At 40.5% G+C, this 27,821-nt stretch overlaps 1 protein-coding gene and 1 long non-coding RNA gene across 7 annotated transcripts in view; one reads left to right on the plus strand and one right to left on the minus strand.

Moving 5' to 3' along the window:
* Nucleotides 1-3,849: 3,849 nt before the first annotated feature.
* ZRANB3 (zinc finger RANBP2-type containing 3) overlaps nt 3,850-27,821 on the minus strand; it is a 279,170-nt gene continuing 255,198 nt past the window's right edge. For 3 of the 6 annotated variants that reach the window (XM_043487606.1, XM_043487608.1, XM_043487609.1), the window contains 5 exons: nt 17,609-17,719; nt 16,193-16,595; nt 13,187-13,318; nt 10,979-11,065; nt 3,851-4,435 (listed from right to left, as the gene is read on the minus strand). In XM_043487606.1, coding sequence (XP_043343541.1) covers nt 4,289-4,435; nt 10,979-11,065; nt 13,187-13,318; nt 16,193-16,595; nt 17,609-17,719 — 880 coding nt within the window. In that variant the 3' untranslated portion in view covers nt 3,851-4,288. Of the gene's footprint in view, nt 4,436-10,222; nt 11,066-13,186; nt 13,319-16,192; nt 16,596-17,608; nt 17,720-27,821 lie in introns of those variants that run through there. The other 3 variants (XM_043487604.1, XM_043487603.1, XM_043487605.1) reach the window with 2 other exon arrangements.
* On the plus strand, nt 24,598-27,034 carry LOC122453590. Its single transcript, XR_006273115.1, has 3 exons — nt 24,598-25,148; nt 25,847-26,044; nt 26,979-27,034. It is a non-coding gene; the product is annotated as an uncharacterized LOC122453590 (long non-coding RNA).

Genomic DNA, 27,821 nt, shown 5'->3' on the forward strand with positions numbered 1-27,821 from the left:
TTTGTGGGTCACTACCCAGCCTTGGGTTGTCCCTTCAGCTGTGGTGAGAAGTGTTCATGGATGTGACATGGTCACTGCTCCCTTAGGAGGGTCATGAAAAGGAAAAAGTCCTTTAGAAGATGGTGTGGCCGTAATTCCAGTGTGGTCGTGTTTATGACTTTAGTTATTCCTGAAGGTTTTTATTTAACTTTTTGTTTGGAAACTTAGAGAGTTGGAAGGATAGTACAAAGAAATCCAAAACATCCTTTATCCAAATTCACCCATTGGCAATATTTTGCCATTTTAGTTTTCTAGGCCAAGTTTTTAATACATCTGTGATAGATGAAAACTACGAATCCTCCATCACTGCTCTGCCCACCTTAGCTTTTTTCCTCCCCACCATGTTCTGATGGAGAGAAATGACAAAAACTATGTTGGGTCAACTCTAAGGAAAGAACTCGTGGGAAACGGAAGACAGTGTAACTGGGGGACAGCACACGGGTGTTAAAGGTACCGAGGATGTTGGGTTTATTGCTTTTCATTTGACTGTTTTAAAAAATAGTATACTCACTGGGAACTGAACGTTTCAGTCGCACGAGATGTATGACTGCACGCTGTGCTGTGTTCAGTTGTGTCCAACTCTTTGCAACCCTGTGGACTATAGCCTGCCAGGCTCCTCTGTCCATGGAGGTTCTCCAGGCCAGAATACTGGAGTGGGCTGCCATGCCCTCCTCCAGGAGAACTTCCCAACCCAGAGATCGAATTGAATCCAGGTTTCCCACAATGTAGGTGGATTCTTTACCATCTGAGGCACCAGGGAAGCCCAAAAATACTGGATTGGGTAGCCTATCCCTTCTCTAGGGGATCTTCCCAACCCAGGAATCGAACCGGGGTCACCTGCATTGCAAGTGGATTGTTTACCAGCTGAGCTCCCAGGGAAGCCCTACCATGACTGTGTGATTGAGGGGTAATGATGAGCAACCTGGCTTAGCTTGCCGGCCAGTTCTGGGGGTCTGGCTGCAAGATCCAAACTGGTCTGTGAGGCAGTTTGATGCCAACTTGTGGAGGCTTACATACCTGCCTTGGCTTAAGTGTGGATGGGGACAGTTGTGGATCTTATCATTGGGTGGGATTTCAAACGGATTTGTAGAGAGGGTTAAGAAATGTGGACACCTGCTCTTAGAGCTGCCTGCCATTTTGCCACCTGCCTGCACCCTCCTCTCTGTGTCTCCTCTCACACAGGATGAGACCTGTGGCTAAAGGCTATACGGTGATGTCTTATATGCACCTTTTTATAGGTATGGAACAACAAAAAAAGGTTTGGGTTCTGAACAGTAATTTTTAAATTCTCTTAGTTTATTTACATGAGATATTTAGAAAGGTCATCTATCTTTACCACCAAAACCCTTGTAACAATTATTTCCCTGCAATAATGAGAGATGGTTAAGTACGTCATTCAGCCACATGACAGAGGAGATTTAACCTCTTAGCAATAATACCCACCTATAGGAATGTCTTCCAGAGTGAACTTGAAAATGTCATACTGCCACCTCATTGGTGAGTTCGGTCTCTCTCAGTAATTATCTTGGACTAGATTATTGAGCAGAGAGAAAACTTGCTGTTTGTAACCACATACTTATTTGAGTTTGGATTCTCAAAACAGTTCTTGACTCCAGACAGAAGGGACATAGCCTGGATGTGCCACCTGCTGGGTCCTGTTGGCCGCCCATGACTCTGCCCCATGTGCCCAATCCCATACCCAGTGGGAAAGTCCTCTCTTCGGTCAGCGGGTCAGGTGGTATTTTCCGAACAGTCAGAGGAGACTTTCACTGGGGAACAATCATGGATGGAACAAGCAACAGAGTACAAGTCTGAATGATGTTTTTAACACTTTAAAAAGAGTGCCCACTAGTTGGGGGCCCTTTTGGGCTTTCCCCTCAGGCTCTCTGGGAGTGAACTCTCCAGTTTGCCCCATGAGGGGTATTTTACCATGAGGGGTACTCTGCTTGGGTAGAAAAGTTTACAACACATTTCGTAAGCAAGGTAGGGAGTGAGAACTCACCAATGCTTGCCCTGCGATTAGGCTTTTAGGTCAACGGCTTGTGAGTGAGAATGAGGAGGAGGCAGGTGAGGGCCCAGGCCGCCTCCTTCCTTTCCCCACAGAATGGCCCAGAGGATCAATTCCAGTGTTGAGTGGAGGAGGGCTGCCTGACTCACCCTGGGCTTTTGGCAGAGAAGAATAGCCTTCTTTTGTTAAGCTACTGTGTGTGCGTGCGTGCTCAGTTGCTAAGTTTTGTCTGACTCGGCAACCCCGTGGACTGCAGCCCAGCAGGCTCTCTGTCCCTGGGATTTTCCCAGGCAAGAATACTGGAGTGGGTTGCCATGTCCTCCAGGAGATCTTCCCAACACAGGGATCAAACCCACCACTCCTGTGTCTCCTGCATTGCAGGCAGGTTCTTTACCACTGAGCCACCTGTGAAGTGAAAGTTGCTCAGTCATGACTGACTCTTTGCGACCCCATGGACCATACAGTCCATGGCTTTTCTTGACCCAGGAATCAAACCAGGGTCTCCTGCACTGCAGGTGGATTCTCTACCAGCTGAGCCGCCTAGGAAGCCCACTTAGGATTGTTTTTTTGAAGGGGCAGCTGGTATGAGCATAAAGTGATCAATAAAGGAAAACAAGGGAGCTGATCCCACTGGTGTTTTATAACGACCGTCCTCAGTGGTCATGTGGAGGGGATCCGAGCAGGCAAGCCTGGAGATCCGGTCCTGGGAAGATATGCCCACTGTCCCTCTCCTGGTATGTGGACGCTGCCAGTCCCTGAGTGTCAAAGGTGAGCGCCAGCAAAAAATTCAGTGTTTTGGCTTGTTCCTTATGGAGGCTTCTATTGTTTGTGGCTTAGGTTAAAACAGTGATGTATATAAGAGAGCTGAAGTCTCCCAGAGCTCAGGAGGGATGGCCTTCCTCCCAGGACACGTCCATCCTTCAGGGACAACATCCAAGGCAAGTATTCTATGTGAGGACTGGGGTGGACCCTGGGAAGGACGTCATGAGCCCTTTCAGCGAACATCTTCCCTAACAGCCTCTTCTAGAGATCCTGTCATGGGGCTGCTGGCAGAACTCAGGGTCTGAGGAGCAAGTGAGGCCTCTTGGCAGCACGCTTCTCAGGGGAACGCCCACTCACTAGGCATTCTTCCACAGAAGTGTCAGGTGCAACACCAGGAAAATGGTATGTAAGTTCCCTGAACACAGACCTAGGATCAGGGTCAGGATGAGAAGGAGGCACCCAGCAGAGTGGAAGGAGCCCCTGGGCAGGTCCCAGCACCTACAGGTAGGTAAACGCACTGATGCTCCTTGGAGATACTTCTGTGCCGCCAAGTATTTCTGAACAGGGTAAGCAGTCATTCAGGTGGCAAAATGAGAAGGTGTCTGCCTTTGATTTGCACAGCATTCCAAACATTCAGGGCAGCTTTTCAGCAAAGCTATGCAATAGGTGAAGCCTACCTGAGAAATCCTGCTGTTTGGGAACCCCACCCTTCTGTCTATTCATCCAACTCACCAGCTGATCAGGTCCCTTCCTTATACACCCCATCATGCAGGCCACTTCCAATACATTTGCCCAGCTCTTCATAGCCTTGTACTAGTTAATCCAATGAGTTACCTCCTGCTGGTAGAGAGGAGGCCTGCTGTGATTGTCAGGACACATTATACAACAAATATAAAAGCTCTTTGATTCTGCTAGGTTGCAGAATCTTGACGGGCAGGGACCGTGTTTGACTTGTGTCTTCCTTTAATGCATTGAACCTTTGCACTATATAGGACTATTCCGCTTTAAAAAAAAAAAAAGGAAGAGTCGACAAAAAGTACATTTACTATTATTTCTTTTATTTAAGCCAGGTACCATTTTTATTATGAACTTTTAGATTCCAAATATGTATATGTTAAAAGGCACAAAGAATGCTAATCATCACCTGTAACCTGAGACCTGGCTTTAGAAGGAGAGCATTTTTGAACATTGAAAGGCTCCTGTGTCCCCTCCTTGATCGCATGCCCTTTCCTCCACCCACCAAATGTAACCACTCTCTCTGAGTTTCCTGCTAGCTACGCCTTGCTATTCTTTATACTTTCACCACATAGGAATGTGTTCTACACAGTCTCAGGGTACTCATGTTTTGTGTGTATTTGATCTTCGTATAGCAAAAACTGTGTGTAGTCTTCCTGACTTGCTTGGATTGTAGTTTCTATTTATGAACCACTCTCATGTTGATGTGCATAACCGAAGTTCACTAATTTTCACAGCTGTGTACTATTTTGTTGTGGAATATCTCCAGTTTATCCAGTCTTCTGTTACAAATATTTGGGTGGTCCAAGAGGTTTTGCTCCTATAAATGGTGCTCTGTGAACATTCTGGGGACCGCTCCTCATCCACACCTAGTTTCTCCCGCGTACATACCTGGTGAGGGATGCGCATCATCAGCTTTATTAGATGATATGTTGTTTTCCAAAGTGGCTGAACTAATCTATACTCCCACTCGTTCTGAATGAGATTTCTTTTTACTCCATATTCTTGCTAGCTCTCAGTACTGACAAAGATAATTTTTTTTTTTTTATCAATTCAATGCATGTGAAATAGTATCTTATTATGGTTTTAACCTGCATTTACTGAGGTTTAACATCTTGGGTTAGGTATCTTTAAAAAAAAAAAACTAAAAAAAAATGCAGTTCTGTCTTGCTCATTCAGCAACATTACAAACAGCTTTTCTTGAAGCAGGTGGGGTTCACAGATCTATCCCCACAAACAGAGAAAGATCTTCAGGGTTGTAAAGGGAAGCTGAGCTGCTACCAGCATTGTTATTCAGAAGTGGTGGGCTCCTTGCTATATTGAGTGTGAAAGTCTTGCTACTTCTGAAATGGAAGGCAAGTCCCAGTGACTTGTGCAGACTCCAGCCCCTTCTGGAACCATTCATCTTGAAGATACAAGTCATTCATGTCTCATTTCATTTTAGTCTTTCCTATTTTTTCCTTACTTAGCTTAGCTAAAGGATGGTCAGTTTTATCTTTTTAAAAAAACAGTTACTTTTGTTGATCCTTTCTGATCTATATTTCATTAATATCTTTTCTGATTTTTATTAATTCCTTCCTTCTGTTAATTTTTGGACTTAATTTGTTCTTTTATAAGAGATTAAAATAAATAAACAACCTAGGTGTAAGGTTAGGTTGTTTATTTTTAATCTCTTACAAAAACTAGGTGTTTTTTTATTTTAATCTCTTACTATACGAATTTTTGCTGTAAGCTTTCCTCTGAGAACTGCTTTTGCTGCATCCTACAATATTCAGTATGTTGCATTTTCCTTTGCACTGAAATAATTTTTCATTTCCAGTTTTGTTTCTTCTTTGACCCAGGGTTTGTTTAGAAGTGTGTTTTTAGTTTCCACATATGTATAGATATTCTCACTTTTCTCTTCTTTTCTTGTTTCATTTTATTGTGTTCAGAAAAAACAGCTTGATGATCTGTCATAAACTTGCTAAAATTTTTGTGTCGTCTATCTTGTGATCTATTCCACGTGCACTTGAGAAGAATATGTATTCTGCTGCTGTTGGATAGAATGTTCTGTTTATCTGTTAAGTCACTTTGTTCTAACATGTAGTTCAATTCCAACATTTCCTTTTGATTTTCTGTGTGGATGGTCTATCCATTGGTGATAGAGAGGTACTGAAGTCCCCTACAATTACTGCATTGTTGTCTGTTTCTCCCTTAATATCTCTTATTATTTGCTAATATATTTTGGTGTTGGGGAGCTGGGAGCCTATCTGTTTACAATATTGTATTTTCTTTTTAAATTATTTTATTGAAGTATAGTTAATTTTCAATGTTGTTAGTGATTCAGCAAAATGTTTCGGTTATCCATACACATTCTTAATATGTGCTGTGCTTCGTTGCTCAGTCGTGTCCAACTCTGCAACCCCAAGGACTGCAGCCGCCAGGCTCCTCTGTCCATGGGGTTTCTCTAGGCAAGAATACTGGGGTGGGTTACCATGCCATCCTCTGGGGGATCTTCCCACCCAGGAATCGAACCATGGTCTCGTGCATTGCAGGTGGATTCTTTACCAGCTGAGCTGCCAAGGAAGCCCATATTCTTAATATATGATATATATATATATACTTTTTCAGATTCTTTTCCATTACATGTTGTTATGAGATATTAAACGTAGTTCCCTGTGCTATACAGTAGGTCCTTGTTGTTTATCTATTTTATACATAGCCGTGTGTATATGTTAATCCCAAACTCCTAATTTATCTCCTCCCACTCCCCACTGTCCCCTGTGGCAACCATAAGTTTGTTTTCTGTATCTGTGAGTCTATTTCTGTTTTGTAAATAAGTTCATTTGTATTATTTTTTTTAATATTCCACAAATAAGTGATATCATGATATTTGTCTTTGTCTAACTTACTTCACTTAACATGATAATCTCTATGTCAATCCATGTTGCTGCAGATAAAATTATTTTATTCCTTTTTATGGCTTAGTAACAGTCTTTGTATATATATATTTACCACGTCTTCTTTACCCATCCATCTGTCAATGGACATTCAGGTTGCCTACATGTCTTGGATATTGTAAATAGTGTTGCTGTGAACACTGAGGTATACGTATATTTTTCAAATTAGAGTTTGTCTTTTCCAGATTATGTCCAGGAGTGGGTCTAGATATTACAGTAACTCTGTTTTTAGTTTAAGGAGACTTCATACTGTTTTTCACAGGGGTTGTACCAATTACATTGCTGCTAACAGTGTAGGAGGGTTCTTTTTCTCCTCACTCTCGTCAGCATTTACTATTCACTATTTGTAGACTTTTTGGTGATGGTCATTCTGACCAGTCTGAGGTGATACCTCTTTGTAGTTTTGATTTCCATTTCTCTAATAATGAGCAGTCTTGAGCATCTACCTTTTCGTGTGCTTGTTGGCCATCTGTATGTTTTCTTTGGAGAAATGTCTCTTTAGGTCTTCTGCCCATTTTTTGACTGGGTTTTTATTTTTTTTTTCATATTAAGGTATATGACTGTTTGTCTATTTTGGAAATTAATCCCTTGCTGGTCGCATCATTTGCAGATATTTTCTGCCAGCCTACAGGTTGTCTCTTTTTGTTTTGTTTATGGCTTCCTTTGCTATGCAAAATCTTTCTAAAATTTTTTTTTAATTTTTTATTGGCATATAGATGCTTTAAAATGTTGTTAGTTTCTGCTGTCAGCAGAGTGAACCAGCTAGATGTTTACACACACATATCACCCCATCTTTTAATTTTCTTCCCACTTAGGTCACCACAGAGCATTGAGTAAAGTTTCCTGTGCTATATATGTTAGTAATGTGTTTTACACATAGCAGTGTACACATGTCAATCCCAATTTCCCAGTTCATTCCACCATCTCCCCCCCCACCGGCTACACCCCTCATATCCATACATCCATAAATAAGAAAATAATGCCATTTGCAACAACATGGATGGACTTAGATTATCATACTAAGTGAAATAAGATAAAGACATATCATATGATATCACTCTATGTGGAATCTAATTTAAAAAAATTATACAACTGAACTTATTTACAAAATAGAAATAGACTTACAGATATAAAAAACAAATTTATGGTTACCAAAAGGAAAATGTGGGAGCAGGGATAAATCAGGAGCTTGGGATTAACATACAGTATATATAAGATTAACATACTACTATATATAAGATAGATAACCAAACAAGGACCTAGTGTATATAGCACAGGGAACTCAGTATTATTATGTGATAACCTATATAAGAATCTGAAAAAGAATGAAAATATATATGTATATGTATAACTGAATCACTTTGTTGTACATCTGAGACTAACGACATTGTAAATCAACTACAGTCCAATGAAATTAAAAAAATAGACCCACCTACCTATGGTCAATTAATCTGTGACAAGCAGGAGAAGAATTTACATTGGAGAAAGGCTTTTCATTAAGGGGTGCTAGAAAAACTACATGTAAGAGTGAAATTTGAGCCTACTGTAACACCATACACACAAAAAAACTCAAAATGGACCAAAGACCTAAATGCAAGGCTAGATACTATAACATTCTTAGAGAAAACATAGAGCAATTTTTGATATAAATTGCAGCAGTATCTTTTTTGATCTACCTCCTAGGGTAATAACAATTAAAAATAGGACCTAATTAAACCTAAAATCTTTTGCATAGCATAGAAAAGTGAAAGTGAAAGTGAAGTCACCTCCGACTCTTAGCGACCCCATGGACCGCAGCCTACCAGGCTCCTCCATCCATGGGATTTTCCAGGCAAGAGTACTGGAGTGGGGTGCCATTGCTTAAAAAAGGAAAAGACATGCATGGACAAGTGCTCAGGCCTGGTGCACTGGGAAGACCCAGAGGAATCGGGTGGAGAGGGAGGTGGGAGGGGGGATCGGGATGGGGAATACGTGTAAATCTATGGCTGATTCATATCAATGTATGACAAAAAAAAAAAAAAATTAAAAAAAAAAAAAAAGGAAAAGACAACCCTCTGAATGGGAAAAAAAATTTGCAAATGAAGTAACTGACAAGGGCTTAATCTCCAGGATATACACACAGCTCATATAACCTGATACTGAAAAAACAACCCAATCAAAAAATGGGCAGAAAAATGGTATGTTTGTTCTACTTTCTCAAGATTGCTCTGGCTATTGGTTCCATACACATTTTAGGATTTTTTTTTTTCTATTTCTTTGAAAATGCCACTGGAATTTTGATAGGGATGATTGCACTGAATCTATAGATTGCTTCAGGTAGTATGGCTATTTTAACAATATTAACTTTTCTGATCCAGGAACATGGAATTTCTTCCATTTGTTTGTGTCTTCTTCAGTTTCTTTCACCAAAGACTTGTAGTTTCAGTGTACAAAGCTTTCATCTCCTTGCTTAAATATATCCTGAGTGAGTGAGTGAAAGTCACTCAGTTGTGTCCGACTCTTTACAACCCTGTGGACTGTAGCCCACCAGGCTCCTTTGTCCATGGAGTCCTTCAGGCAAGAATACTGGAGTGAGTTGCCATTTCCTTCTCTAGGGGATCTTCCCAATCTAAGGACTGAACCCAGGTCTCCTGCATTGTAGGCAGATTTTTTACCTTCTGAGCCACTAGGGAAGCCCTATTTATAATTTTTTTGATGCCCTTATAGCATTTTTACCTGGAATTTTGAAATCTGGCAAGGAGAGAAACGATCTTCATGGGTCATTTCACCTCCAACTCTCATATAGTTCCCACACTGAGAATTTTCTCCCTGGAATTACCACTTTAGTTTGATCTAAAGAGCAAGCTCCACTCAAATCTGACCTGCTTAGACCAGTCTCACTTGCAAATATCTCATGCTGGAGGGAAAGTAGCGTGCTGGCTTCTCAGCTCTTAACTGTGAGGGATCCTTGGTTACCCTGGCAATGAGGCAGAAGACTGAAAAGAGCCTGACCAGCAAAGCAGAAAGAAGGCCAAAGAAAGCCCAACTAATTTTAAAAATGAACTGTAAAGTTTGATCTCATACAAGGGGCTTCCCAGGTGGTGCAGGTAAAAAAATCTGCCTGCCAATGCAGCAGGCGCAAGAGACATGGGTCAGGAGACGTTTGATCCCTGGGTCAGGAAGCCCTGGAGAAATGGAATGGCAACTCAATCCAGTATTCTTGCCTGGAAAATTCCATGGACAGAGCAGCCTGGCAGGCTACAGTTCACAGGATCACAGAGAGTCAGACACAACTGAAAACACATGTTACATCATGTCAATGAAATATTGTAAACTTAAAAAAAACTCTGGAAGAGTTTGATTGTATAATATTTATAAAAATATATGTTGTGAAATACCAGCTACTAATTAAAACTAAAGAGTACTCAAACTAATGTTACATCCAAACAGTATTTGCAAACAGGCCTTTTGTGAATGTAGTTCTTCCTTGACTTTGTGAGTTCTGATGTATTGATTCTGATTCTCTCATGATTCTGATGTATTACCAGATTATGTCTTAGTTTTCTTTCATCATCACTCTTTTATGTCTATCAATTACATTTTAATGTTACCCTTGCACTTTTTAAATATTTATCTCCATCTGATCATACTTTAGAAAAAGTGTTTTATCATCATCATCCCTTTTAAAAGAGATTTCCGGAATACCCTTTTAATAAAATAGGACTTTAAAACCAGAAAATGATAACCTTGAGACAAAGAATGCTTTGACAGTAAGCCTAGTTTTATGCATTAAGACAAATTAAAAAATGAAGTTTAAATGGCATTTTGGTTTTTTTAAAACATGTTTTAACAGTTACTTCAGCCAGAATCCCTGAATTGTCCACAAACATCATGGGTCCAGTTAGGTTATTTTCAAAAGCATCTTTTCAATAAAGACGACTGGCTAAGAAATAAAACGAAGACAACACTCAAAATATGCACCCCAGGTTCATTTTGGAGGCATTTCGTGAACAAGAATCTCTCTTGCATACTAAGCAAGGAGGTCATGATTGGTCTAGAATTCCTGAATAATGATGATTTGCCTCCACAAAATTTCCCTTATGGCTTTACAATGTTGCATTTGGGCATATAGCAGTCCATGATCAATACTAACCCAGAAGCATTTTTCAAGTAATTCAGAGTATATTTTTCAAAAGCAATCTATGCATAATACAGTGATTAAGGTATAGTCAGGGGAAACTGAAAGCTTAACAAACCCTTACTGAAATATAATGGAGTCTGCATGATATCAAGAAGATCATAGAAATATTTAGTATTGTATTTCAGTTTGTTAAGTACTTCCAAAAAGTATTAACGCTAAAAGCATTTAACATGAAAAGGGAAGATGAATTCTTAATTTGTGTTTTGAAAATTTTCACTTTTAAAATATTAGACAAGCACAAAAAAAATTTGGTGACTTCTCCACATATAAACAACATGTCATTCATTTAAAAATGTTTATGCTTCATTTCTTTACCAAAAATCGTGTGATGTCTGATCCATGTTTTGATGCTAGAGATTGTCTTCTCACCTGGCTTCTTTCCTTGGCTTGACGGGCAGTTCTCTAAAAGTTAAAAAAAGTAATGCATGTGTACACATGTTAGAATTAAAGTATTGGCTACAGCAACTCAAAAACTCTGTTAATTCTGAAAAAAAAAATACATTATCACCACACTCGTGTCCCAGTGCTTTGCCCTTAGTGGGGTTACTAAGCCAATAACTCTGAGGTCTAGGTGTGTGCAGGCCCTGCCCACCTCCTGTTCTCTGGCCTTGAAAGCCTGTCCCAACCTAACAGCCAAGCCAATGCAAAAAAAAGAACAGGATTCTTTTGCTAATATAAACATTTTTCATGAGACTCTGAAATGGTGATTACAGAAGAAGGCACAGCATTCTCCTTTGCTGTATCTTAACTTTCTTACAGATCTTGACTGTGCTAACAGTTTGCACAGTTAAGAAATCAGATAACCTTTTGCCCAACTGAAGTCCATGTATGTGTGAAGTTATCCAGGTACAAGGGGTAAGGAGAGGAAAGAAAGGTTAAAACTAAAACCAAAACAAAGCCCTTCTTATGACATGATCCTACTTATGTAAAACTTATTTACATAATTTTTACACAGTAAAATTTGTGAATAAATTGAGGAATCTGAAATATTAAAAAGAGGCTAAGAAAGTGCTCCTATGATATGAATGCTGGCAGAGGATCTGAAAAATTCTCAAAATGTAAATACAGTTGATTAGCATTTTTACAAATATCAGGGTCTTTAAAATAAAGCCTCTAGGTTAGCAATTTGAAAGCAATAAAAAATATGTTTCTGAAAAAGATTTTTTTCCCCCTTACCTAACCTATTTTGAAAAAATTACAAGTAAACAAAATAATTCTTCTTTCACCACAGCAGCAATACCAGTGCAGTTAAACAGGCACTTTTCACCACCAGGATCGAAGGAGCATACCTGAGTACAATCCTTTGGGAAACAGCATGGAGGGAATTCATCTCCTGCAGTCTCAAAACTTGACTCAATTATTTTATAACTGAGAATCTATCTTAAGGAACAACCTCGAAATGTAAAAAATAGTTTGTATACAAAAAAATGTGGTTGGCAGCATTGTGTATATGAACCAAAGAATGTAAACAACTTCAGTGTTCATCAGTATGGGAGTGGCATAATTAACCACAGTAGAGATGTGTTCAATAGAATGATATGCAGCCATTTTAGATGATAAACACTGAATGCTTATCACAGGAACATGGGAAAATGCTTAAATTTTGCCATAAGTGGAAAAAAAAGTTGGGTACAAAGTTGCATATTAAATGTATGCTGCTTTCTAAGATTATATCTTAACAGGTAGATCCTGCGACCTTTTGCTGAACTACTTGTTAAAAATTCATCCTAGTTGACAGACCATATTATCTTCCTCTTTTCCTTTAGATTTAAGCCCTAGGTAATTGCTCCAAGATGTACCAGGTTTCATATTTAGGTCAACAGTGTAATGCCTGTATGTGGAAAACTGAGTTGGTCCTGCTACTGCTAACTGCTACTGCTAAGTCACTTCAGTCGTGTCCTACTCTGTGGGATCCCATCCCTGGGATTCTCCAGGCAAGAACACTGGAGTGGGTTGCCATTTCCCTCTCCAGTGCATAAAAGTGAGAAGTGAAAGTGAAGTCGCTCAGCCATGTCCGACTCTTCGCGACCCCATGGACTGCAGCCTACCAGGCTCCTCCGTCTATGGGATTTTCCAGGCAAGAGTACTGGAGTGGGGTGCCATTGCCTTCTCCAGAGTTGGTCCTAGAGATAATTTATTCATATTCTCAGATATTTTAGGACATATTTAGCTGCAGATGCAAACATATGCCACTGTCCCAATTCACTGAACTTCTAGTTTGAGGGTCTGGGTCTTTTCAAAACTGTGCAATACATAAGTTGTATTCATTTTCTTCTAGGTAGTGGTGAAAATTTCCTGGTCCTAGAATAAATCGAAAGGAAAGCAGTTTCTTTTTCATCTGTGACTGAGAACTTGCATAGACCTGAAGAAAAAACTCCAGTGGTTGGTAATGAAAAGAATAAAACACATCCCAGATCCCAGACCAGGAGATAGAGCCACCAGTGTAATCCTCCACATGTGAATGCACAGTTTCCAATGAGCTGTCTTAGGATGGAGTCAGATGTGTCTGCAGGCGTCACTGACCTCTCTGTGACAGACTGTGCAAAGGGTCTGCAGGTTGTCCAGGGAGCACTGCCCTCCCCCACCAGACACGGGCCGGATGTGGTCCACCTGCCAGAAGTGCCCTTCCCCTGGGCTTCTTATCATTTCATTAAGCTGTAATAAGAACACAGCATCAGCAATTTTCAACATACACTGTGGGAACTGCTGGTTCCGAATTGTGCCGTCATGTTTACACAGCAAAATCACAGGGCAAAATACATTAGGGTGGTTTTTTATAGCTTTTATTGTGAGTAGGAAAAACCCTCTAGGTTAGCAATTTGAAAGTAGTAAAAAAATATGTCTCTGAAAAAGGTGTTTTCTTCCCCCCCTTACCTAAACCCATTTTGAAAAAATTACAAGCAAGTATAAAACACCAAGCCTCCTGACAGACTGGGAAAAATCAGTTGCTTATGTACCTTTGAACTAGTTTATATAGTTACGAAAACAAAACTGATAAAAAAAAAGATTAGAAATAGAAAACTTCTGAGTATTACTGAACTCAGCCTTTAATTGTTGACCTAAATGCATTTGTACCTGTACCAGTGACGTTTAATAGTGATCATCTAGAACTTTTGTGATTACCTGAGAACCTCCTAAGTTATATGGACTGGAATCAAATTTCTAGAACAAATCTCTGTAACTTGAATATTTAGAATAAACAAAGATATTCATTTAAAGTAGACACTACCTAGGCCAGTCCTTGTAGACACACTTTATATTTAACCAGTGATGACTAACATTTAATTGGTATTATTTTAGCATTTGATCTGAGGTCACAGTTCACAGCATAGCAGTGTAAATAGAGTGGTTTAAATGGGACAAAGATTAGTGTGAAAGTGGTTTTCGTTTCCTTGGTCTTGAACAAGGAAGACTCTATAATCAACTTCATGGCTGCTGGCCATGGGAATCTGTGACACATCTCTGAAGTGCTTTAGGAAAGTTGTCAGGCCCACAGACAGCACGGGGACCTTAACAGTGTCTGGCCCGAAAGCGCAGCCCTAGGAGGCAGCAAACTGAAGCAGTAAACGGTCTACCTGAACTCCACTGTAGATGGGCTGACTTCCTCTCTTCTATACTGAACTTCCCGTCTTCGGTTAGAATATATATATTGACTTTTATTTTTGAGGTTGGCATTGTTAGAGGCAATGTCATATGGCAGCCTTGTGCGTAAAGCAAGTGGCATACTCTCAGGGAAAAAACACCCATTTTGGTCGTCTGGTTTGTAACCAAATCTTTTGCGCTGAGCAGTCTCCACTGTGACATTTTGTGATCCAGAAGGTGCTTCTTTATTCTTCCCAAGAATTCGAAATCACTTGGGGCCAGCTTTCTATGTTCTAAAGTCACCTCTGGAAAGAAGCACCCCCTCTCCCCCTGGTCAACCCCATCTGTGCCCTGGGCCCTGCTTATTCTCTAAGCGCTCCTCTTCTAGATGTATGCTACATTACTTCTGCATTCTTGGACAGATTGCCTTGCAGATGTTCATGAGTCATTTTTCTGTGTGTCTTCTGGAAGTCTCCACATGGAGGCAGCAGACAGTAGCTGGAGTCTGGCTGATGTCTCTGGGATGGGTGTCACACGCTGCTCACCAACTAGACTAGAAGATCTTTCAAGAGCTCTGGATAACGTTAGGGGAATAGTGTATTTCCCTACCTCTGAAAGTCATGCTACTTCACCTTTGCAGAAATGCTTATTAGTTAATTCAGCAATACTAAGTAAAGAAAACTGTAAGATTTTTGCTGGAATTTATCCAATATTTTTGTAGAGTCATTTTTAAAAACAAAGCATACTACAAATTTATACATTTTGCTCTAGTTTGAAGTTTAGAGGTGCTTGGATCACAACATTGGAAACCCAACTGAATTTTGGAAGTCAAAGTGATACTGAGAATACTGTGCTGGGAAGAGTATTTTATCATAAATTACATTTTACAGGGGAATAAACAAACATAAGTTTCCTTTGCATTGTAATGAACTACATTTTAGGGCTTATCTGTTTACCCCTTGTCACTCAATATTAACATCATTGAAAGTGGAATGACCAGACCCTAAGTGCCTCTCAGTGCAATGCACCACCTGTTAAGATCTCTTCCCAGAATAATCTAATGAGAATCTAGTTAGGGACTTCCCTGGTGGTTCAGTGGTTAAGATTTCGCCTTCCAGGGCAGGGGGTACAGGTTCGATTCCTGGTGGGGGAGCTAAGAACCCACATGCCTTGAGGCCAAAGAACCGAAACATAAAACATAAACAATACTGTAACAAATTCAATAAAGACTTTAAAAAATGGTCACATTAAAAAATGTTGAAAAAAAGAATCTAATTAAACTTCTAGATCTTATAACCATTATCCAGTAAGTCAGGGAGATAGAGAAACATGTCAAACAACATCATGAGGATATAGGTCCAGAATGTGGACCACACACAAATCCAGAATGTGGGAAATCCCCACAGGCAAATGATCCGGTTTCTTTAACAATCAGTGGAGTAAAAAAAGGAAAGGGGTTATATTACAGATTAAATGAAACATAAGAGGTATAATGACCAAATGCAATGTGCAGGTCATATTTTGATCCTAATTTGAACAAAGCAATTGCAAGACATTTTTGAGACCATCTGGGAAACCAATAATTATGTTGGGTGTGATCACGGATATTGGGCTATGGGTTTATATTTAAAAGAGAAAGACAAAGGCGAGGGAGAAAGAAAGTCTTCATCTGTGAAAGGTACATAATGAAAGTATCTAAGGGTGAAATGAAATGCTGTCTGAGATCTACTTTAAAATAATTCCAGGAGAGAAAAAGAATCGAAGTGAGGGAGACATGAAAATGAATAGCAAAATGTTGGTAAAGTCGGGTGACAGGTGTGTGGGTTCATTATTCTGCTTTTGTAAATGTATCTGAAAGTTCTCATATTAAAAAGGTTTTAAGAGGAAAGTTAGTCAATGTTCATCACAGTGCAATGCTGTCTTTATCAGTCAGTGATTAAAATTTACCTGTTCCAATGGGAGCTTTGAGGTCCAGGTAGCATCCAGAAGACTCTTCCTCTGACTTTTAGGGGCATCTCTCAGATGTAAAAAGAGTTCTTGTGCATTCAGATTACACAGCTGACACACACCATGTTCAATTTCAAATACTTTGGCTCGCAGGTAACTATTATTAGATCGAATCCAAAACTCCTCCTGACATTTCAGAGAACAGAACCGTGAATCCCAAGCATCTGCTTTACGCTCTTGCTTAGTTTGGCAAGTGGGCTGCTGACAGCGAAGGCAAAGTGGGTTTCCTTCGTTATCCAGAGCCTGCAAATAGCCTCTGGATGTAGACGCCTTCAGAGCGAGATCACTGCGGGCTGTGCAGGCATTTAGAAATGGGACACTTTCTCCATCTCCAAGAAATTCTCTAGAAGGGGCAAAACATTGAATAGGTAATTAATGAAGGCTTACTCTGTTTTAAATCATTGTTACTTCATTTAAAGGTCTTCAAAGTTTCTGTGCTGACAAACAGTAAACATAGGGCATGCAGATTCTGTGATTCACTGGGGAAATGAAATATTAATAGCTATAGTCAGCACTCTATTACACACCAAGGAAAAGAAAGAATGGTATGTTCAGAAAAATTAATTTGAATACAAATACGCTGCCTCTCTTTGTAACTTAGATGTCTTTAAGTTACACAGACTCTGAGGCGTCTAGAGAAGATGGAAAATAAAAAGTTAGAAAATGCTTCTTCAGTCTGGGAAAAGACAGGCTACCCGGCTCACTCAATGTGTTGGGTCACACACTTCATTAGGACCAGGAGGCCATTACCAAGACTTCCAAGAACATCTGAATATTGCTGGCCTTCAGGAGACAGACTGTTCACATCCATTCGGTGGCAGAGCCAGGGAACCAACAGTGCTGACAGGAATTAGAATGGGAGACTTGCTACATATGTGCCTCCTTACAGGTAAACTCGGAGTTGATAGAATTAAAATTAGACATGAAACATGGCAGGACATAAACTCACTTTGTTAAACTAAAGGAAAAGGGACATTACTCAAGAATGTTGAAAAGTCCTGCATGGGAATTAGAATAGTTACTTTGCTATTAGAAGTGTTAAAAGAAAAACTTTTTATGATAGAACTCAAGACTGAGGGACAGAGCCCAGACTGGACCTCAGTACTAGCATCTGGTAGCCTGGGGCAGGTCACATAACCCACTTGGCCTCAGGTACCTTCTTGATCTCTAATTTCTAAGATAAGGGAATCAGGAGCCTCACAGCGTTGCTAGGACAGAGGAGCTATTACTTTGTGAAAGCTTTTTGTAACGTGTAAAGTGGTCACACAGAGGTAAATTATTGTTATAGAAATGAATACATTCATTTAAAGAAAGAGCCTTAGTAACACTATGCCTGACAAGTAAAAAACCTCTTACTTTGTAGAAGGGTTCCCTGGCCTGGGCCCCTTTGTGATCAGTCGGACATGGCCTCCGTCATTCTTCACCTTGTCCATCGAGGCTGCAGCAACATCTTCTTTCGTTATATATCTGAAACAAATACACGTGAAGTGGATATCCTTTGAGAGTTTCTCTATTTCATGTTCACACTGCTCCTTGCAAAAGCAGTAGGAGAAAAAGGAATATATAAGTCTATTCATCATGCTAATACTTAAATTAGAGAATGGAATTTTCTTCCTCTACATTGGTCTCCATGTGTGGTAAACACATCTCTTTGTGTCAAATAAGTTTTCTGAAGATTTATTTTTCTAAGAAATTCAAGAGTCAGTCAATATCCTTTGGACCACTTTTCACTCACGGGAGAAAAGGAGTGGGTGTGGGAATAAGAAGTGATCCAGTGCGTGTGCCACTGCTTTGCCCAGCCGTGCAGAACATCTGTAACTGCACTTTGCCTCCCTCTTGGCCTCTCTCCAGGCTCCTCATATCACCTTCATCAGTTACAACAGTGTATCATCGTATCTGGATAAACTTATTCTCTTTAATTAATCAGTTCAATCACATTGTGTATAATCTCAAGGTTGTTTCCATTATTATCCGCTCATACAGGGTTTATGGAATCCTCCACGGAAATAAAGCCATTTTTGATGAGGGATTCAGAACCTTGTTACACAACACTATCAATACCACATAATGGTTTAGGGACTGGAAGGAGAGAGGAAAGTTACTTCAATTACAGGGGATGGGGGATTTTAAGTAGGTGAAATGCAATTACCCAATTAATTCCTTCTAATTAGCATGGCCTACTTTCTTGAGTGGTTTACAGTTTTCTTTAAAAATTGCAGTTTTCTTTAAAAATTACTCTAACATGCATTTCTTCATATTCTCAAATACTTTATTTGGTAACTTGACAATAAAACCAAAGTTAAATCACAATGGAATTGTGCAGTTTATAGGTACAATTTCTTAAATTGCTTTTATATTGTTAAAGTATATTTAATAATTAACAGATTCCCTTTCTATAAAGTATGGTATTTTTGATTAGGTGATACAAATGCATATTTCAGAATTTTAAAGGCACACACTGCTGTATGTGGTGAATAATAAGACTCCCTTCCATTCCCATCATTTTCTCCCCACTTCTCCAAACTACATCTTTTGCCAGTTTTCAATATATCCTTTTAGAAACAGTTTATTTTTTCTTTGTAAAGGTGTATAACTTTAATATGGGGGCTTCCCTGATGGCTGAGTGGTAAAGAATCCACCTGCAATGCAGGAGACACAGGAGACCTGGGTTCAGTCCCCGGGTCGGGAAGATTCCCTGGAGGAGGAAATAGCAACCCACTCCAGGTTCTTAGAAAATGCCATGGACAGAGGGGTCTGGTAGGCTATAGTCCATGGGGTCACAAAGAGTTGAATACGACTGAGCACAGGAGTGTGCAAACCTTTAATTTATTTCTCTGTATTTTTATGGTCATATAATTCACATATCATAAAATTTACCATTTTAAGGTTTACAATTCAGTGCATTTCAGTATATTCACATCGTGAATATCTAATGACATCTAATAACATCATGATCATCTAATGACGTCTAATAATATCATGACTATCTAATTCCAGAACATTTTTATAACCCCAGAAAGAAACCCATAGTCATTAGCAGTCACTCTCCATTACATTTTTTTATTTTTAAAAAAAATAGATAAATGGGACCTGATTAAACTTGAAAGCTTTTGCATGACAAAGGAAACCATAAGATGAAAAGACAACCCTCAGAATGGGAGAAAATATTTGCAAACTAAGCAACCAACAAGGGGATTAATTTCCAAAATACACAAACAGCTCATGCAGCATAGTATCAAGAAAAAACAAACAGCCCAATCAAAAATGGGCATAAGACCTACATAGGCATTTCTGCAAAGAACACGTACAGATGGCCAAGAGGCGCATGAAAAGATGCTCAGCATCACTAATAATCAGAGAAATGCAAATCAAAACTACAATGAGATACCATCTCACACTGATCAATGGTGTTTATCAAAAAATCTACAACAATAAATGCTGGCGAGGGTATGGAGAAAAGGGAACCCTCCTACACTATTGGTGGGAATGTGGAGAACTGTGGAGGCTCCTTAAAAAAAAATAAAAATAGAACTACCATATGACCTCAGCAATCCCATTCTTGGACATATACTGGGAGAAAACTATATCTCCAAAAGATACATATATCCCAATGTTTATTGGAGCACTATTTACAATGGCCAGGACATGAAAGCAACCTAAATGTCTATCAACAGAGGAATGGATAAGAGGATGTGGTACATATATACAATGGAGTATTCAGTTCAGTTCAGTCGCTCAGTCGTGTCCAACTCTGCGACCCCATGAATCGCAGCATGCCAGGCTACCTGTCCATCACCAACTCCCGGAGTTTACTCAAATTCATGTCCATCGAGTCGGTGATGACAACCAACCATCTCATCCTCTGTCGTCCCCTTCTCCTCCTGCCAATCCCTCCCACATCAGGCTTTTCCAATGAGTCAACTCTTCGCATGAGGTGGCCAAAGTATTGGAGTTTCAGCTTCAGCATCAGTCCTTCCAACAAACACCCAGGACTGATCTCCTTTAGGATGGACTGGTTGGATCTCCTTGCAGTCCAAGGGATTCTCAAGAGTCTTCTCCAACAGCACAGTTCAAAAGCATCAATTTTTCGGTGCTCAGCTTTCTTCACAGTCCAACTCTCACATCCATACATGACCACTGGAAAAACCAAAGCCTTGACTAGATGGACCTTTGTTGGCAAAGTAATGTCTCTTGCTTTTTAATATGCTATCTAGGTTGGTCATAACTTTCCTTCCAAGGAGTAAGCGTCTTTTAATTTCATGGCTGCAGTCACCATCTGCAGTGATTTTGGAGCCCAGAAAAATAAAGTCTGACACTGTTTCCACTGTCTCCCCATCTATTTCCCATGAAGTGATGGGACCAGATGCCATGATCTTAGTTTTCTGAATGTTAAGCTTTAAGCCAACTTTTTCACTCTCCTCTTTCACTCTCATCAAGAGGCTTTTTAGTTCCTCTTCACTTTCTGCCATAAGGGTGGTGTCATCTGCATATCTGAGGTTATTGATATTTCTCCTGGCAATCTTAATTCCACTTGTGCTTCTTCCAGCCCAGCGTTTCTCATGATGTACTCTGCATATAAGTTAAATAAGCAGGGTGACAATATACAGCCTTGACATACTCCTTTTCCCATTTGGAACCAGTGTGTTGGTCCATGTCCAGTTCTAACTGTTGCTTCCTGACCTGCATATAGGTTTCTCAAGAGGTGGGTCAGGTGGTCTGGTATTCTCATCTCTTTCAAAATTTTCCACAGTTTATTGTGATCCACACAGTCAAAGGCTTTGGCATAGTCAATAAAGCAGAAATAGATGTTTTTCTGGAACTCTCTTGCTTTTTCGATGATCCAGCGGATGTTGGCAATTTGATCTCTGGTTCCTCGGCCTTTTCTAAAACGAGCTTGAACATCTGGAAGTTCATGGTTCACGTATTTTATCTACTACTGTGGATAGGAATCCCTTAGAAGAAATGGAGTAGCCATCATGGTCAACAAAAGAGTCCAAAATGCAATACTTGGATGCAATCTCAAAAATGACAGAATAATCTCTGTTCGTTTCCAAGGCAAACCATTCAATATCACAGTAATCCAAGCCTATGCCCCAACCAGTAATGCTGAAGAAGCTGAAGTTGAATGGTTCTATGAAGACTTACAAGACCTTTTAGAACTAACACCCAAAAAAGATGTCCTTTTCATTATAGGGGACTGGAATGCAAAAGTAGGAAGTCAAGAAACACCTGGAGTAACAGGCAAATTTGGCCTTGGAGTATGGAATGAAGCAGGGCAAAGGCTAGTAGAGTTTTGCCAAGAGAACGCACTGGTCATAGCAAACACCCACTTCCAACAACACAAGAGAAGACTCTACACATGGACATCACCAGATGGTCAACACTGAAATCAGATTGATTATAGTCTTTGCAGCCAAAGATGGAGAAGCTCTATACAGTCAGCAAAAACAAGACCAGGAGCTGATTGTGGCTCAGATCATGAATAATGGAGTACTACTTAACCATAAAAAGGAAAAAGCCTGCCATTTGCAGACATAGATGGACCAAGAGACTGTCATGCTAAGTGAAATAAATCAGAAAAAGAAATACCCTATATAAATGCATATATGTGGAATCTAGGAAAATGGACAGATGAACCTATTTGCAAAGCAGAAATAGAGACACAGATGTAGACAACAAACATGGACACCAAGGGAGGGGGATGGGGGTGGGATAAGTTGGGAGATTGGGATAGACGTATATATATACTATTGATACGATGTATAATGTAGATAACTAATGAGAACCTTCCATACAGCACAGAGAACTCTACTCAGTGCTCTGCGGTGACCTGAGTGGGAAGGAAATCCAAAAAAGAGAGGCTTTATGTATATGTATGAATGTAACTGATTGACTTTGCTTACAGCAGAAACACAACATTGTAAAGTAGCTACACTCTAATAAAAATTAAACAAAAACTAAAGGTAGAATAATGTACACTAATCTCCACCTTGCTCTTTTTGCCTAAAGGTACATTCTTGGAGATCTTTCCATATTAGCACACAGAAGATTGCTCTATACTTTTAATGGTTTCATGTTATTTCATTATCTAACTAGTCTCTGATTAATGCCCATTTAGGTTGTTCTAGACTCTGCTATCCCAAATAATGCTGTAATAAATAGTCCTATCCCAAATATCCCTATTTTCTATACAAGAACTATCTGTAGAATAAATTCCCTGAAGCAGACTTGCCAAGTCAAAGATCTTGGGTGCTCTAAGTTTGGATAGAGTTTGACACATTGCTGTCTCTGGGTTGGTACCAATTTCTATAGTGCTCAGTTGTGCCTGACGCTTTGTGACCTCCTGTAGTCTGCCAGGCTCCTCTGACCTCTTGCCTCTAAAAATTACTCTAAGGAGTTTTCCAGGCAAGAATACTGGAGTGGGTTGCCATGCCCTCCTCCAGGGGATCTTCTCGACCCAGGGATCGAACCTGCATCTCCTGCATTGGCAGGTGGATCTTTTACCACTGAGCCACCTGGGAGGCCCTACCAATTTACAGACCCCGCCAGCAGTGGGTGAGAGTCCCGTACACTTTCACTACACAAGGCATAGCAGTTAAAAACGTCTCTGCTAAGGGTGACTGGTCTGTTGTTATAGCTTTAAATTTGAATTTCTCCTATTAAGAGCAGTGATGACTATCTTTTCACATGTTTGCATATCTACTTGTGTGTCTTTCTTAAAGCAAAAAGGAATCAGAGTGAATTCTTTTAGTATTCTTTAACTTGCCCTTTTACCTCCTAAATTCCCCCTACACACACACACACACACACACACACACATACCATTTCTTCAGTCATTTTATTCCTTCCACAAAAGCATTTTGCTAAAGTATTCCAGCAGATTCTAAATGAACTTAAAAGCTTCCTAGCTTTGAGGGGCAATGAGATATTAAGCCTTGCCTATGGTATTATTCAATGTTTAAAAGCTTAGAAACTTAATTTGGTAACTTTAAAAGATGCTGAGAAATTTATTCAGAGATTTAAGAACTGAAAATAACCTCTGGCTTCCCTATGAGACGTTTAAGTACAAATGTTTGGAAACTACAAGAAACAGATCAACCAGCCTCACAGCGGGTTGTTGACAACTTTTCAAACATAGTTGTGTTACCAATATTTAATTTTCCATTGAGGTTTGCTAAGTTCATAAGCATACCAACTCTCAAACAGATTACGGTGAATCCCAATTTTGACAAAGAGTGAAGGAAGAATGTTGTCTCCTGGAGCAATTCTGGGATGAGGATGGTTGTGGAAGGTGGACCATGGAAGTTTTGCAGTAAGAGAGGAGTGAGCTGGAAAGTGGCCTGCACCGATGAGAACAGTGCTGGGCTCAAGGCTGCCGACCTGACCAGCTGTGGCTATATGTTAAAAAGTTGGTATTCTAAACCCACAGGTTTCCAACTCAATCAGGCCTGCCCTCCAACAAGTGGGAACTCACCTAAGGAACCTAAACAATGGCTGGTGATATTGGCTTTAGGAGTGAGCTGCTCAAAAGCTGACTGCAACCTCTGAGCTTGGGTGTAGCCTGCAAACAAGTGGACAAATAATCACACCGGGAGATCTAGTTATTGCTTTTGGGAGAAGCCCCCCAAATTAATATATCTTTGTCTTCATTCTGAGGCTAGTCCATCTTTTCAGAGATGACTCCTCTAATCTCCTGCCTACTCTAAATTAAAATATGGCTGTTGGTGTGGCAGCTGAGCCAATAGAGGGATCTAGGGAGTGTAGTTTCTAGCGTAACACTTCTCTCTTTGTCTCCACTAAGCCTCTTGTTTCCAAGACGGGTGCCTCTCTGGTATAGTTTCTCTGGAAAGAAAACTATATTTTCTTGAGCTCCAAAATCACTGTGGATGGGGACTGCAGCCACAAAAGTAAAAGGCGCTTGCTCTTGGGGAGAAAAGCTATGTCAAACCTAGACAGCGTATTAAAAAGCAGAGACATCACTTTGCCCACAAAGGTTTGTATAGTCAAAGTTATGGTTTTTCTAGTAGTTATGAAGGGATGTGAGAGTCGGATTATAAGGAAGGCTGAGTGCCAAAGAATTGATGTTTTTGAATTGTGGTGTTGGACAAGACTCTTGAGAGTCCTTTGGTCTGCAGGGAGATCAAATCAGTCAATTGTGAAGGAAATCAACCCTGAATATTCATTGGAAGGACTGGTGCTGAAGCTGAAGCTCCAACACTTTAGCCACCTGATGTGAAGAGGCACCTCACTGGAAAAAACTCTGATGCTGGGAAAGATTGAGGGCAAGAGGAGAAGGGGGCAACAGAGGATGAGATGGTTGGATGGCATCACTGCCTCAATGGACAAAATTTGAGCCAACTCTGGGAGATAGTGAAGGACAGGGAAGCCTGGCATGTTGCAGTCCATGGGGTTGCAAAGAGTCGGACATGACTTAGCAACTGAACAACAACAACAGAAGGTAAACTGGCAGGATGATGAGAGGGCAAGGCATCCAGTATCTACCTGTTCCCCATACAGACTTCCAATTCAGTGCTGTTGTCTTGCCCCTTTCACACCTGCTTTCAGAGAGACACACTTCAGTTCACTGTGACTGCGGTTCTACAGCCAGAATCAGCATGCTTCCTCTATCATCACCCTCTGCAGAAGCACATGTTTCATTTTCCTGGCTCTGCTAAGTCCATGTCCCTGGAGCCCTCTCTCCCCCCACCTCTCTCTCATTAGTGACCAAGGTCTTTGGATCTACCTCTTTAATACCTCTCCTCATTCTCTCTCCTCCATTCCCATTTCTAATGCCTCAGTATAAGCCCCTATCTTTTTTTTCCAGGTCAACTGTAATTTAAAGATTATCTCTGTCTAGGAGTCCCATCTCCTGGTATTCAATTGAACACTCACCCAGGTAATGTTGCAAAGGGATTTTGCAGATGTAATTAAGGTTACTAATCAGTTGACCTTAAGAAAGGGAGCAATTCCAAAAGACAAAACAAAACAGAAAGGGATTAATTCCAAGCATGAGAAGTATTTGACACATCATTGCTGATTCTGAGACATAGGGGCCTATGTGCTAGAACTAAAAAAAAGTCTCTAGAAGCAAAGGGTGGCCCCCTGTCAATGGTCAGCAAGGAAACCAAAGTCCTACAGCCAGAAGAAACTGAATTCAGTCAACAACCTGAATAAATGTGGAAATGTATCCTTCCCAGACTATCATTAAGAACCTAGCCAGCTAGTATCTTTTTTTCAGTCTATAAAATCCAGAGCAGAGAAACAAGCAGGATCAACTCAGGCTCCTGACTTAAAAAATTGAGAGATAATAAATTCCTGTTATTTTCAGCCGCTAAGTTTGGGGTAATTTGTCAGGGCAGCAACCAGAAGCTAATGCCACCTGTCTCCCACTTCAAGTCTTGCCCTTTCAGTCTAATCTTTCAACTGGGGCCAGGGGGAGCTCTTAAAAAATACAAATCTGACTACTTACTCCATTGCTTCTTAACACAGCTTTATCTTTAATAGGTCACCTATATATAATATTTATAAATAATACTGTGTATCTGACTTAGGCTTGCACTGATTTTATGACTTTTGCTTTTATACCCTGACCAGCTGTCTTTCTTAGGTGGTGCTTCCATGTCTGCTGGAGAAGAAATAATAGGATGTGTTAGAAGTGGCTGGAATGAGCTGTAAATTCAGCTAAGAAGGGAATTATGATTGTGTAAAGAGAAGACCAGTACTTCAACTAAGACTATGGTTACAAAAATGAAAAGGAGAGGACTGGAGGAAGTATTGAGAAAAACAAAATAGGTGTGTTTTTTGTTATCTGTGTGTAGGTATGTGTGTGTATGTATATTTTTATATAGTCATGGGAAAAGCCAACCAGTACAAAAGAGTTGAGGCAAGAGTCCAAAACTGGCAGCTCATGGATAAATCCAACTAGTCGAAGGGCTTTACGTGACTCATACAGTGTTTAATTTTTAAATCTAAATTTGTGTGACATTAGATAGGTTATTCGGAGAAGGCAATGGCACCCCACTCCAGTACTCTTGCCTGGAAAATCCCATGGACGGAGGAGCCTGGTAGGCTGCAGTCCATGGGGTCGCGAAGAGTCAGACATGACCGAGCGACTTCACTTTCACTTTTCACTTTCGTGCATTAGAGAAGGAAATGGCAACCCACTCCAGTGTTCTTGCCTGAAGAATCCCAGGGATGGGGTCGCACAGAGTCGGACACGACTGAAGTGACTTAGCAGATAGGTTATTACTTTCTAATTTGCTATAGTTTTACCCCCTACTCCATCCTTTTCTAGTTTTACACCTGACCTCATTCATTCTTGTATGGTTCCTTGCTTTATTTTTAGTCACATGAGTCTGTAATCTCAGCAGGAAGTATAAAGTCCCTACAGTCTCCACAAATCCCCTAATCATATGGTCCAGAGTCAGCAGTGGCATCAGTGACGTTGTGAAACAGGTAACTGTTTGGAAGAGTGGCCCTGTTCACTGGAGGATTTCTGGTAGTACCCCAGGCCTCAACCCAATAGATGGTCTCAGCTGTATCCCCTAATTGTGACAATCTAAAAAAATGACCCCCAAGATTGCAACCACAGAAGAAACTGCCTCCAGCTGAGAACCATGTGTTAGAAAAACCTCTGATAGCAGTTCCTAAGCTATCTTCCCTGACACTATGTCACTAATAGCAATTACATATATTTGTGTCTCCATCCTTTTTTTTTTTTTTACAGGCTTCCCAAGTGACACCAGTGGTAAGGAATCTGCCTGCCAATGCAGGAGATGTGGGAGACGTGCGTTCAGTCCCTGGGTCGGGAAGATCCTCTGGAGGAGGGCATGGCAGCCTATTCCGGTATTCGTGCCTGGGAAATTCCATGGGCAGAAGAGCATAGTGAGCTTTGCAGTCCATGTGGCTGCAAAGAGTTAGACAAGACTGAGTAACTGAACACAGCAACCTTTTAATACACTTATTTTTACCCTTAACGATTTTCCATGTTCTCACATACGATATTTTGAGACAGCGGAAGAGGTCTTCACAGCATGAGGATTTAATGTACTTAAGCAACTGTATTGGATACAGTTCATGGATTTTTGTCACCCATGTGCATGGAAAAAGCTAGAGATGATAAAAATGCTGGATGTGAGGATGAAGAGAAATTACAGGTATATGGAGACGGCAAGAGCTAAAGAAAGGGCCTCTTCCTGCCAATTGTGCTGCTTGGTTTGGTGCTTTGTGATCTCTTCCAAAATGAGAGCTGGGCTATAGAACAGCCGCCCGCTTTTCCTCAGTATCTTTGCTTCATGCTGACAAAGAGTCTGCAGAGACTGGGGATTTCAGATCACACAAGGGGATGTCTCTGTGAGGCAAAGATGCTGCTGCTGCTGCTGAGAAAAGAAAGGGATCGTGTAGAGATTTGAAAGGCACCCTATCGTGATGAAGGTGAAAGTCACAAACCCGAGATAGTCAACCTTTCCTATTACTTTGCTTCCAACCATGGGCATGATAACCGCCACCTTCCCCTAGTAGGGGCTTCCCACGTGGCGCGGTGGTAAAGAAACTGCCTGCCAATGCAGGA

Source organism: Cervus canadensis, chromosome 15 (assembly GCF_019320065.1).
Source record: "Cervus canadensis isolate Bull #8, Minnesota chromosome 15, ASM1932006v1, whole genome shotgun sequence".
NCBI lineage: Eukaryota > Metazoa > Chordata > Mammalia > Artiodactyla > Cervidae > Cervus > Cervus canadensis.